This window comes from Chionomys nivalis, chromosome 13 (genome assembly GCF_950005125.1).
Source record: "Chionomys nivalis chromosome 13, mChiNiv1.1, whole genome shotgun sequence".
Classification (NCBI taxonomy): Eukaryota; Metazoa; Chordata; class Mammalia; order Rodentia; family Cricetidae; genus Chionomys; species Chionomys nivalis.
Window position 1 is genome coordinate 38,405,308 of NC_080098.1, and position 14,469 is coordinate 38,419,776.

General features: G+C 37.7%; 1 protein-coding gene across 1 annotated transcript in view; it reads right to left on the minus strand.

Moving 5' to 3' along the window:
• The window catches only part of Sugct (succinyl-CoA:glutarate-CoA transferase), a 704,072-nt gene that overhangs the window by 676,498 nt on the left and 13,105 nt on the right, over positions 1–14,469 (minus strand). The window contains exons 2-5 of the mRNA XM_057787829.1: positions 6,141–6,192; positions 5,471–5,544; positions 2,446–2,531; positions 1,924–1,974 (exon numbers count right to left, since the gene is read on the minus strand). Of these exons, the coding sequence (XP_057643812.1) occupies positions 1,924–1,974; positions 2,446–2,531; positions 5,471–5,544; positions 6,141–6,192 (263 nt within the window). The remainder of the gene's footprint in view (positions 1–1,923; positions 1,975–2,445; positions 2,532–5,470; positions 5,545–6,140; positions 6,193–14,469) is intronic.

Below are 14,469 nucleotides of genomic sequence, written 5' to 3' on the forward strand. Positions count from 1 at the left end.
AGACAGAGAAAGACAATTATTACATGTACTCACTCATAGGTGGTTTTTAAACATAAAGGAAAGAAATCCAGCCTACAAACCACAACCAGAGAACTTAGACAACAATGAGGACACTAAGAGAGACTCACATAGATCTAATCTACATGGGAAGTAGAAAGTAGAAAAAGACAAGATCTCCTGAGTAAATTGGGAACATGGGGACTTTGGAGGGGGATTTAAGGGGGGAGGGAAGAGGCAGGGAGGGGAGCAGAGAAAAATGTAGAGCTCAATAAATATCAATAAAAAAAATTACGGAGTGCTATACAGCAAGAGCTCTTCTAAGCCTTTAAAACATATTAGCTCAATTCTAAGCAGCATGGGAAGACATTACAGTACTAATCCTACTTTACTGATTAGAACATTGAGGCACAAGGAAATAGTCTACCTAAATTTACATAGCCTGCAAAGAAAGGAGGCAGAGTTCAAATCTCATGTTAAGATGCATACTCTTAACAACCACTGTGCAATACTAGCCCAGAAGAAAAACATGCTGAGATCAGATCTGGGAATGATGGACATCTGGAAAAACATGCCAATGAAAGTGTGGTTGCTCTAACAATTGTGTTCAAATGTCAGCTTTCCCCCTTACTTATATTAAAATAAAAACCAAAAACTTTATTAAAGTGAATATTAAATTTAACAGAGTCTATTTCTAAAAGGAATGATATCAGGCAATATTGAAAGGCAGGAGAGATTCAAGGGACTCCACACAGCAATGTGGGTAGTCAATATTTATAAGCAAGAAGAAATCACATGCAGAAAACAACCATCTGGTCAGTTGGCAGCCTAAGATTGGCTGAAGTTTTGTTGCTGTGATTAAGAGTTTGTTATTTATCACAGTAATATACCCAAAAATAGTTTATTTAATAAATTAAATTGCATTTTACTACAAATGTGATAGCTATAAGACCAAATTTGACATTAGCTATGTGATCTTTAGGATATCATTTATATCTCACGCCAGTCAATTACCTTCCATAGCAATGAGGATTCTTTTTAAAAAACAAACAAAAAACACATTTATTTAGTTGCCAGTGGTGCACACCTTTAGCCCCAGCACTCAGGAGGCAGAGGCAGGGGTATCTCTGAGTTCAAGGTCACCTGATCTGCTGAGTGAGTCCCACATAGCCAAGGTTAAGCAGAGAAACCCTGCCTCGAAAGTCCAAACCAAATCAAAACAAAAACTGTTTGTTTGTGTATGATCATGCACATGCCATAAATTTGTCAGGGTACAATTTATGGGAATATTTCTCTCTTTCCATCATGTGGGTCCTACGACTGAACTCAGATCCTCTTGGCAGCAAGCACCTTTGCCACCTAAGCCATCTCGCTAGCCCAAAAAATGAAAATCCTAATCCTTCATTTACAAAATAATTGTGAAGTTTGGAGGGGAAAGTATAAAAAATGTACTCAAGTTCAGAATCTGGTGCCAAAAGAACTCAATCTACAACACTAAGATTTTAATTATATTCAACAAATAAATTATTGAGAGCACTATGCTTATTTAAAAATGTCAGCTCAGATATGCATACAAGCAACATTCATTGGGTTCAGTGGATTGCCTTTATATATTTATTAAGATATGTATGTGTATAACAATAACAACTAAAGAAAAAGAATTCATGGATTCGAGAGGAAGTAAGGAGGGGACATGGGAAGAGATGAAAGAAGGGGTGATGATATAATTATATTTTAATTAAAATTTAAAAATCCAAAACACTAGTGAGAAACAAGTCACAAAATAGTCAACTCAAATTACTGAATAGGATTTATAGCTACAACTGACAGCTTTCAAAAAAAAAAAAAAAACAATGTTTTAAGACCCTTTCCCAGGTTTCAAAATCCAAGGACCCAAGCACTAAGATACTGTAACACATACTGTACCTCTTTAACGATTCGCGCCCCTCTTGGATCCTTGATATTAACAGCTATACTCTAAAAATCAAAATGTAGACATTAAAATGTTTTCATAAACCTTTTCATCATTGCTGGTAGTTCAACAACAGAGCCATTCATACCATATAAATTCTCACTGTAAAGCAAGCTTAGTTTCTTTCTGAACAAATACTTAAGTCATCTTTATTGACTTTGTTTACAATCAAAATGCTTACCTAACAGCAAGAACCACAGTAAATACTTTCCAATAGTAATACTGTAATACCAATATAGAACCAATAAATGTAAGGAACCAAATTACTTGTCTTCCACAGAATATTTCAATTATGAATTCTCATAATTTCTTAAGTCATTTAGTAGAGGAGGAATAGTAATATAAACTTTATTGCTTGGATGTGACCATGAATATTTGAAATATTATTTGCCTATCAAAAAGTAAGCCATGATATCAAAGTTTTGTAACTACCATGTAAATTACACAAATAAAGCAAAAACAGGAAATAGTCTTACTTTTTTATTTCGATTAACACTAAGAAAATAGGTACTTTCTGTATTCGCAAAAGGAGGTCCCCAAGTCCGTGTGTCATCACCAGCTCCTGTAAATGATAATATGAGATGTTAATTGCAAACCAACAGGCTCACCCCTTGTGCATACTCCCAGGTACCTACACAAGGTCAACTCATTCTAAGAGATCCTTACCCTTTGAGAGCTTCTGTAGCTCAAAAGAATTTCTCAGATCTCCTTTTTTTTTTTCCGAGACAAGTTTGTTTTGTTTTTCGAGACAGGTTTTCTCTGTGTTGCTTTGGAGCCAGTCCTGAAACTAGCTCTTATAGACTAGGCTGGCCTCGAACTCAGAGATCTGCCTGCCTCTGCCTCTCAAGTGCTGAGATTAAAGGCAGCTGTGTGCCACAGATCTCCACTTTTTAATGCTAACTGCTAAACCATTCACTTTCACTAACTTGTATTGAAGATCAAAATTCAGAAGGAAGTATTTTGTTAATGACCTTTAGAGTTGATAAACAGTAAATTTAGAGGCACACATTTTTCAGTTTTTGGCAAGCATGTTTATCAGTTCCTTCATCATTTCTTGACATTGAGTGTGAAATGAAAATATGGAGTAAACAAAAATGTGTGTTACATATTTTGATTTGAATAATAATGTAAGTATATATGCTAAATTAGCATAAAGGGTTGCATATACAATGACTAATAATCTATAAAATATTTCTGTAGAATTAGAAAAATCTAATCGAGGCTGGGGCAACGGCTCAGAAGTAAGTAATGTGCTTGCTACACCTGCATAAAGACCACAGTTCAAATCCCCAGAACCCACATAAAATTCAGGTGGGTGTGGCAGTCTGCCTGTATTCCCAGTTCCTATTAGGTACAGACAGAGCAATATAAATACAAACGTTAACTTGGTTACCAACTAAGATGACTAGAGAATTAGAATGGATGTTCTATGTAGAAACAGATGAAGTTTAAAAAGCAGAAGTTTAAATTGAGGCCTGTAATCTCAACACTGAGGATGCTGGGGCAGGAAGATCATGAGTTCAAGACCAGTGTGCTCTACTTAGCAACAAGTCTCTGTCTCTCTATTTCTCTCTCTTGAAAAAAAAAGAGAGAGAGAGAGAGAGAGAGAGAGAGAAGAAAAAGAATCAAAAATAGGTATGAGTCAAGCAGTGTTGGCACAAGCCTTTAATCCCACCAGTTGGGAGGCAAAAGCAGGTGCATCTCAGTGATTTCGAGACCAGCCTGGTCTACAAAGGGAGTTTCAGGACACCCAGAGATATTACACAAAGAAACTCTGTCTCAAAAAGAAAAAAAGAAAAGAAAAGATGATGAAAAAGAGGAGAAGGGTTGGTATTCAAATAGGACTAGAAAAAAGAAGCTAGAACTTCATAGAACCTGGAGTGGGAGGCAGGAAGTTCAGTATTCCCCAACACATCCACGAACACATAAAGTGCTGTCTGTCACTGACTGGGTGGGTGAGGTGTTGTCTCTGGAAGGCAGCACTTGATAAGCACTTCTGCCAGTTGAGATAACAAGCTCAGGCTCACTGATGCAATGATGTTATATATTTTGGTGCTAATGAGAATCTTTTGCTAACTGCTTTAAGTTCTTATGAACATCTATATAGGAGGAATTTGAGTCTCCCAAGTATTCTACTTTGAAGGGTGTATCACTTATTGTAAATTAATAAATTCATAGTATTATAAATTATTATCTTTTGAGTTTTATGGATAAATATCTACTATAAAACCAGACTAGGCCATTCTTACTGATTTGAGAATTCTGCCCCAGGTCCTTAAGGATCAGATCTTTGAAAACTAATGATAATGTCATTTTGTTGTTGTTTTTAAGACATCTTATTTAGCACGTGTCTGCCTAGAACTCCTTAGGTTGTAAAGAACGACCTTGACCTACTTGATCCTTTGCTTCCACTTCCCTAGTGCTCAGATTACGTGGGGGCACTACCACACAGAATAGCATTTTCGGAAATTCCAGAATAAACAAGCTTAAAGGATAGTGCAGAGAACAAAAACAGATGAGGACTATGCCTACCTAAATAGTTGTTAGAGAACAGGGATGTACTACATTGACACTTTCCCGAGCATTTTATCAATAGTAGCATGAACTAACAGATTGCCAAATTGCTGAAAAGTCACCACGTAAAGTGGAAAATGTGTCCACAGAGGGTGTTTACTTGATATGCAAAGGAGAAAGAATGACCTGGAAAAATGTCACATCCTAGCACTGGAGTCTGGGTCTTTAAGGCTCCAGGCTAATCTGGGTTAGGAAAAGAGATGCTACTAAAAGAAAAATAAATAAATAAAAATCTTTACAAAGTAAAAACTTCCAAAGAATTTATCTATTTTTTTACCTCTTTACAAACTTTTATGATAATAAAATGGTGAAATATTTCTTTTATTTGAAAATAATGACTTAGGTTGGGTATTTGGCTCTCCTGTTGAAGAATTTTGGTTCTTTTTCCCTTTTTTCTACTTGAATCCTATTTCCTTCTTTTTCTGCACCTTTGCTCTTCAGTCCAAAGTCAGTGACTGTAGTCACCCTAACTCATGTGACCACTCCTATGGCTTTAGGGGCACCGGGATCAGAGCAGAGTTCTTGCATGTTCCTTATTAAATGTGTGAGCTTGAGCAAGTTGCCTTACTTCTTGACGCCTTCATCTTCTCACTACTGCGTTAGGACTCGTTTATCAGCATATAGAGTTGCTACAAAGATTCAACTAAGATCAGTGGAGGGCTTAGAGCTTTGCCTAGCTCTTGGTGTTGCTGCTAGCATCGCAAAAGAACATTCCAGTATATGAGAGGGAACTGGCTTGAGCCTGTCCTTGATACATATAAGTAAAAGATAATTAATATAGATACAGAGAAAAATGGGGGATGACAAAAAATGCCTCATTTCCATTATTTCCTCACCAATTATGGTTACAATAATCCTGGATTATTTTTTAAATCACCAAAAACATTTACTGCCCTTAATCTATTGTTTAAGGGTAAACAGATTCACCTGGTCTTTCCACCTTTATGACTTCTGCTCCAAGGTCGCCTAAATTCATCGTGGTGAAAGGTCCAGCCAGCACTCTATAATGGTAAACAGAGACAGATAAAAGACCATCTTCAAAATATATAAATTAACAAATTTAAGCCAAATTAGCAGAGAGAAACTCATATAATGTTAACAATGATCAAACTTGCTAAAATTGTAGTTTTCAATATTTATCAAGAACTTTAAAAAATTATAACTCCTTTGATGCAGCAACTTTATTTCTAGAATTCTATACTGAGGAAACAACTGACACCAAAGCAAAGATCTGCATATAAAAAGGCCTTATTCAGGCAACTGGGGGACATTTAGAAATGTCACCTTTCATTAACCCTAATGAGCATGGGAAACTATTCAAAACATATTGGTACACTTAAAATATAGGTAAAAACATAACTTCTATACAGTTCTATTTGGGGAAAGTTAATTATATGCAAATATGTATATTGGGAAAAATTCATAATTACTACACTTATTGTCTTTGAAAATAATGATAGTCCAGAATTTCTTTTCTGTTTATTCACCAAAATTCCAACATAAGCATGTAAATATCTCTTTATAATCTAAAAACTAATAAAGCCTTTCCAAAAAGGGGGGGACTCACTCACTAGACTGAAGATAATCCAACACAAACCTTGTTAGATCCAGAATTCTCACACCGTCCAGTGGCTTCATACTATCAGTATCTGGCAAAACAGGTAACATTGAAGAGTATGAATTACAAATTTTCAAAGTAAACATTGTGTACCTCTTGATATTCTAAGTAATCTGTTATTATCAAAAGCAATTTTCCTTCACAATAATTCTGTTTGGTATGTAACATAGAAACCTTGGCCTGTCTCATTTAAAAAAAAAAAAAATCTGCATGGGTCTGATGAAAGCATAAGGGAAGGATTTACAGCCTCTCCCCTCTGCAGGCCAGAACAAGACAAACAAGATGGCTACAAAGATTCAAGCCTCCCTCACCACACAGCAAGGGGGCCTGTGGGAGTCAGAGGGATTGTGACTTCACCTTCCCAATCAGCACAACTGTGCCAGAAATGTATTCCATAGCGTATTCTAATTTCTTACTTCCTACCCATGCCTATATGTCTCCTGATGGCTTTGATTTTGATTGCTCAGTCAAATTTCTTGACTGTTCTGTGTTTCTCGACCCACTCTTTTTTTGTGCACTTTCTACCTGGTCTTTTCACCTGCCTCTTATATATTCCCCTCTTATTCCTGTCTTCTGTTTTCTCCCAGCCTTATCCTCTCTTTTTAATTCTTGGTTACACCATCCATAGCTTTAACAACCTCTAAAATCTGTGGGTCCTAACAGTATTTTGGCTATCTCCTCTTCCAGTTTGTTGCCTACCATATCTATTATATTTTTTTATTTTCAAAGTCGATTTAAATCTAAGACTTATCCCTGTCTTTGCTTACCTACTTCCCTCCCGCACCCAATTTTAGTTACTAAAATTAGTATTTGCCCTGCTACCCATATTTGTTTATCCTCCAACACTTACTGAAGGCAATGATACTGGACTGACTGATTCTCTGTCAACTTGACACAAGCTAGAGTCATCAGAGAGGAAGGTGCCTCAGTTGGAGAAATGCCTGCCTGAGATCCAGCTGTAAGGCATTTTCTCCATTAGTGATCAATGGAAGAGGGCCCAGCACACTGTGGGTGGTGCTGCCCCTGGGCTGCTGGTCCTGGGTTCTATAAGAAAGAAGGCTGAGCAAGCCAGGGGATGCAAATGAGTAAGCAGCACCGTCCATGCCTCTGCATTAGCTCCTGCCTCCTGGACCCCTCCCTGACAGAGTTCCTATCCTGATACCCTTCAATAATGAACAGAAAACGGAAGCATAAGCCAAATAAACCCTTTTCTCCGCAACTTACTTTTTTGTCATGGTGTTTCCTTGCAGCAACGGAAACCCTTAGAGACCACAATTTTTAACTGGCTAACACAGCGTTTAAATAGGTCAACCTAATATGGAAAAATCTCTCACTGAAGCTCTTTCAAAGTTATTATGGATTGTACCAAATTGACAGTTAAAACCAACCAGTGGGACTGGAAACATGGCTTAGCTGCTAACGGCAGTAACTTCCAACCCCAACACCCTGAGTTTCATACCAGGAACACACAAAGTAGAAAAAAAAACAACTCCCAAAAAATTGTCCACTGACCTACATACATTCACTGGGGATATGCACACCTTTTTGCATACACATACACACATGCAAATAAAATAACCAGCACTGGAAGAGTTACTAAAGGGGGAAAACATGTTCAAAATATATTATATGAAAAAAAATTTAAAACCACCCTGTGGTGGTATGGTCAAAATGCTTTTTTAAATGCTTCATATATTCTTTTTCAGATTTTTTACAGTGATGTGTTTGGGTGCTTTTTTTATTGTTGTTGTTGTTGTTGTTGTTGTTGTTGGAGACAGTGTTTCTCTGTGTAACAGCCCTGTTTCCTGTAAAGGAACAGGATGAATTGGCACTAGAATGCATGCAGATACAAATGAGAACCAGAAAAGGGTATTGGATCCCCTGAAAATGAAGTTACGGGAATTTGTAAGCAACCCAATGTGTGATCTGGGAACTGAACTCTGGTCCTCTGCAAGAGCTGCAAGCACTCTTAACCACAGAGCCATCCCTCCATCTTCAAATATCAGATTTTTCCATAACATCACTAGAAGCTAAAATAGAGCAAAACATTTCAAAAAATTGAGGATACAGAAATTTCATCCTGCCAAGCAGTGGTGATGCATGCCTTTAATCCCAGCACAAAGGCAAGAGGATGTCTGTGAGTTCGAGGCTAGTCTGGGCTACAGAGCAAGTACCAGAACAGGTTACAAGCTACACAAAGAAATCCTGTCTCAAAAAAGCAAAAACAAACAAACAAAAAACAGAAATTTCTTCCTGAAGTTCTAAATCCAGTCAAGATACAAAACGTGTGAAAGTAGAAAAATAATACTGAAAACCTTTACCTCTACATATCCTTTTTCAGAAAAAAATTGCCACTAGGTGTCACCATCCAACAAAAAGATGAACAACAAAAAAATTAGACAAAGGAGAACATTACAGAGAATGCTGAGGATCAAAATGGGGTACAAATGGTTCAGGATACTTAAAATGGAACAGGAAAACACTATAAAACAGAACTCAGACACATGGACAGATGAACCTTTGAACTGGGCTGCAGACACAACACCCGACCCTGGGTGAACTGACTTTTGAAATACTGCTAAGTCTGATGATCTGTAGGATGGACCCCATTACCCAAACTATTCAGAGAGATTGCATCCATTCCCATTTTTTACAAGATGACTTTTCATAATCACCTGTAATAACTTCTGACTAACTGATATTACTTCCCTCCAACCACACTGCAATTGAAAATTATAAATACATGAAAGCTGCCCCCCAGGAAGGATAGCAGAAACTGTAAGGGAATTGCTGTTCCTCAAGAGATCGCAGCAGATTCAGAGGGATCCAAGGTAACTACTAGGAAGGGATTTACCACCTCTGCTCGACCACACACCAGAGCACTTACGCTACAGAGACCAGTGGATCCTACTCATTCCTCCCACATACAGCATCAAGTGAAGTCAGACTTGAGAGAGCCAGGCGAATCTGAGAACTTTACCCTTCCACACACCACAGCTGTGCCAACAACTCATTCTGTAAATATCCTTTTTTTATTTCCTACTGACACATGTTTAATTTCCACTCTTGCATATGTGTCTCACGATGGTTCTGAATGTGCCTGTATATTGCTCAGTTAAATTGCAGGACTGTTGTTTCTGTTTCTCCAGCCACATACCATATGACATACTTTCTTACAGTTTTCAACCCCGTCTCATATCTTCTTCTCCATATGTGTTTTCTTTTTTTCTCTTATTCCTATCCCAGCCTCCTTTTTCTTCGTGATTGTAATCTTTCAAAGATTTAACAGTCTCTAAAATCTATGGATAGCTCAGTGGTTAAAATGTTAACTGCTCTTGTAGGGGACCAGGTTCAGTATCCAGCGCCTGTATCAGGTAGTTCACAACTGCCCGTAACTCTGTGGGCACCTGCATGCATATAGCATGCGTGAGCATGCATGCACACACCTACATACACAAAACACAAATCAAAATAAAATAATAATAATAATATTTTAGTTTCTTGAGACAGGATTTCTCTGTATAACCACCGTGGCTGTTCTGGAACTTACTTTGTAGACCAGGTTGACCTCGAACTCACAGAGATCCACCTGCCTCTGTTTCCCAAGAGCTGGGATTAAAGGCATGCACTACCACTACCTGCTAATAGTAAAATTTTAAATATAAGTAAAATCTATGGACCCCAAAAGTATCTGAACTTTTTCCTCACAGCTACTTTGCCCACCTCACTTTTTTCAAAGTAGTTCTAATATTAATTCTCATCCTATGCACGGTACTTTTCTCCCACTAGTTTGTTTAGGTAAAATTTAAATATATTCCATACTATCCTTGGTTGTTTATCTTCCAAGAGTTGTTGAAGTCAAAGTAGACACTGTATAATGATAATACCAAACAGTCACTGTTGCTATCCCAGTTAATACACTACTCAGGGAATAATAGAAAGTACCCTGAGCTCCTGGACTGAGAAACTATTTTCTAAATGGCACACTCAAGTCTACCACATACAAATCTGACTTGAATATTACAAATACTTCCAAAAAGAATATATCTAAAAAATAACAAACCTAGCAAAGAAATAATACCACATGTAAATCCCAATGCAGAAACAAAGAAATATGAGAAACCAAAATAACACAACACCTCCAAATGTCATTTAGCAAGAGTGAGTTAGATAAAATCTTGCACAGATAACTTAAATGATTATAAATATGCTGAAAAAAAAAGCAAAGAAAATGCTCCTGAACAAGAACACAACAAGTGAATAAAATAAAGGAGGGGGAAACTATGAAACATGAACTCAACAAGTAAAAATACTGAGGAAAATGATTTAAAATCCTGGAAATGAAAAGTATAACACTTCAAATTAAAAAACTGTATAAAGTCTCACTTACAGATGGATCAAAAAAGATTAGACCAACACAGCCTGCAGAAAAGGTAAAGGAATTAGAACCGTCCAACAAGGTCAAAGATAAGCTAATAAGGTACCAGGAAGCATCCAAATATGCGGGACACTTCGAGAAGACCAAATATACAAACAATAGGTATGGAAGAGTCAAATCTAAAGCCAAAGAAAGCATTTTAAAAATAGTCGTAAGCCGGGCGGTGGTGGCGCACGCCTTTAATCCCAGCACTTGGGAGGCAGAGGCAGGTGGATCTCTGTGAGTTCGAGACCAGCCTGGTCTACAAGAGCTAGTTCCAGGACAGGCTCCAAAACCACAGAGAAACCCTGTCTCAAAAAGCCAAAAAAAAAAAAAAATAGTCGTAATAGAAAAAAAATAGCCGTAATGGAAATTTTCCCAGGATGAGGAAAGCAGATGCCAATCCAGATAAAGGAAGCATTTAGGACACCAAATACACAAGATTAAAAAGTACCTCCCCTCATCACATAATAGCAAAAAAAAAAAAACTAAATATAAAGAACAAAGAAAATATATTGAAAGAAGAAAAAGTGAGACAACAAATCTCAAATAAAGTCAGGCCACAAAGAATAACACCACATTGTTCAACTGAAATCTTAGAAGGCAAAAAGGCCTACACAAATGTGTTTCAAGTTCTGAAAGACAACACCTCTAACCCAGACTATCATCCCCAGCAAAAATTTCTGTCATAATGGAAGGGAAAATAAAACTTTTTCATAATAAAAATCGGTAAAGAATTTTACAACCACCAAGCAAGCCCTGCAGAAGAAACTTGAAGAACTCCTTCAGACTACAGGAAAAAATCCATTCATGAGGCCACAAGAAATATTTTTTTTTATTTTTCGTGCTAGAATAATAGCTAGACAGGGAAAAAAAGGATGGTTGGAACAGGATGTTTATTCTCTCTATTCCTCTTCAATATAGCAGTAGAAGTCTTAACAACAACCCATAAGAGAAGCAAATAAATGGAATGCAAACAGTCAAGAAAGAAGTAAAAGTAATTTTATTTGTAAATAATGTGATTCTATACACAAGACCTTGTAGCACGAATTCTAATTGCTCTTAATAAATAAAACCCAGAGGCAGATATGAGGGGGAAAACTGAATGATCAGAGAAAGCAGTGCAGCCAGCCACAAGACAGACCTTTTCCTCTACCAAATCCTCAGACTGAAGGGTGATAATGTCTCTACTAATCCTCAGACTGCATCCTGAGATTGCTCTGAACTCTGGTCTCCTCCCACCTTATATTCCTCTCTCTGCCCAGCCATATCACTCCTATCTCCACCTCCATAGTGCTGGGATTAAAGGTTTATGATCACAACTGCTGGGATCACCTTTGTATGAGCTCTTTTTCTCTTTTAGATTGGATCAATTTTGTGTAGCCCAGACTGGCCTTGAACTAACAGAGATCCCTCTGACTCTGTCTTCCAAGTTCTGGGATTAAATATGTGTGCCACCACTGCCTGGCCTCTAGTGGTTTGGCTCTGGACTCTGATCTTCAGGCAAGCTTTATTTGTTAAAACACAAACAAAATATCACTACAAGACCTAAATGAGAATTTATTTTAATTTTTTAATTTTTTTGGTTTTTCGAGACAGGGTTTCCTTGTGTAACAGTCCTAGCTGTCCTGGAACTACCTCTTGAAGACCAGGCTGGCCTCGAACTCACAGGGATTCACCTGCCTCTGCCTCATGAGTGCTGGGATTAAAGGCAGGTGCCACTACTGCCCGGTCAAGACCCAAGAATTCTTAAACTGATAAACACTTTCAGCAAAGTGGTAGGATACAAAATACACAAAAGACAGTAGCATTCCTATATAACAAGGAAAAACAAACTGAAAAAAAATGAAAGAAATAATCCTATTCAAAATAGCCTCAAAAAAAAGTTGCCTTACAATAAACCCAAGCAAGGAAAACACTAGAAGATGGAAAGACCTTCATGCTCATGTGTTGGAAGAACCAATATTATGAAAATGGCTGGCCAACCAAAATAAATCCAGAGTCAATGTAATCCTAACCAAAATTCCAATTATGTGCTTCACAGAAATATTTTATGTACATCAGTATGTTACCTGCATGTTTGTCTGTTTGAGAGTGTTAGATCTTGGAGGTACAAACAGTTGTGAGCTGCCATGTGGGTGCTAGGAACTGAACCCAGGTCCTTTGGAAGAATAGCCAGTGTTCTTAACTGCTGAGCCATCTCTCCAGCCCCAACACAGAAATATTTTTTAAAATCTCAGAAAGCTAAAGAATGGGCTGGATCCAGTCATCAAAGCCACGGCTTTAATCCTACCCATATTGCTTAGTAAATTAAAGACTCATGTGGTCGGAAAAAGAGAGAGATATAGAGTAAAGATAGATTCAAAGATGAAAAAAAAACCTCTAAAGGTGTTTAAAAATATATGAAGACTTGGGAAAAAAAGGGAGTAGTTGGGTGTGGCAGCATACACCTTTCATCCCAATACTTGGGAGGCGGAGGTAGATAGACCTCTAAGAGTTTAAGATATTGTGGCACATGCCTTTAATCCCAATGCTTGAAAGACAGAGGCAGACAGATCTCTGTGAATTCAAGGTGTGGTGTCACACACTTTTAATCCCAGCACTTGGGAGGCAGAGACAGACAGATCTCTGAGTTCAAGGACAGCCTGGTCTACAGGGTGAGTTCCAGGACAAAACAGAAACCGTCTCAAAAAACAAAAAATTAAAAGTAAAAATAAAAGAAATAGAGGTTAAAATAAAGCCACGTAAAGATGAAAAGTACACAGAGAATCTGGATAGTGTATGTTATTATGCTTTCTTTGAATTGTTTGAATGTTGCGGAAGGAGCAATAGCTGCTAAAAGATATTTGTTTATAAATGCTGCTGAATCAATCCAAGATAGGTATTTTGAAAATACCTTGACTTCAAAAGATATGTTACTTTGGAGAAGATAGGTTTTGCTTTTGTTTCCACAAAAAAAGAGAAGTTTTTTGTTTTTGTTTTTTGTTTTGTTTTGTTTTGTTTTTTTTCGAGACAGGGTTTCTCTGTGGTTTTGGAGCCTGTCCTGGAACTAGCTCTTGTAAACCAGGCTGGTCTCGAACTCATAGAGATCCACCTGCCTCTGCCTCCCAAATGCTGAGATTAAAGGCGTGCGCCACCACCGCCCAGCTAAAAATGAGAAGTTTTGGATTTATTCTGAGTTAAGAAAAACCAGGTTTGATCAAGGAAGACCACCTGAGAGCTCTCCGATAGAAACAGATAGCCCACCTGTCTGAGTTCTACATCCAGAACAGATTCAAGATGCTGCCTGAGATGATCAAGCCTCAACGGATACTCCAGTCAGGACTTGATCATAATTCTAAATTTTCTTTAGGTCCCCATAAGATTATCAGTGCCCCCAACCAGCAGGAAGTAGTCTGGAAAACTATGCTCACATTCCCAAAAAATATACTATGGAGGTTCTTGGTTTTTGTTTGTTTTTTGTTTTTTTTTAAGAGGGGGAAGTGATGTGGGACCATGGTCTGTATTCTGTAAATTATATTTTAAATAAATGCTGATTGGCCAGTAGCCAGGCAGGAAGTATAGGCAGGACAGACAGGAAGTAGAGGCAGGTCAAGGAGAACAGGAGAATTCTGGGAAGAGGACGCAGTCTCGGCCTAGACACAAACGAAGTAAGATGTGACTACCTCGCTGAAAAAGGTACTGAGCCATGTGGCTAACATATACTAGAATAATGGGCTAATATAAGTTATAAGAGTTAATAAGAAGCCTGAGCTAATGAGCCAATCAGTTTATAGTTAAAAAAAAAAGCTATTGGCAATTGATAGCTCCGGGGGAAGAGAAAGTCATCTTCTTCAGGGATTTGAGACATGAGAAGCTACAACTGTATTATTAAATTTCTTTACAAAATAG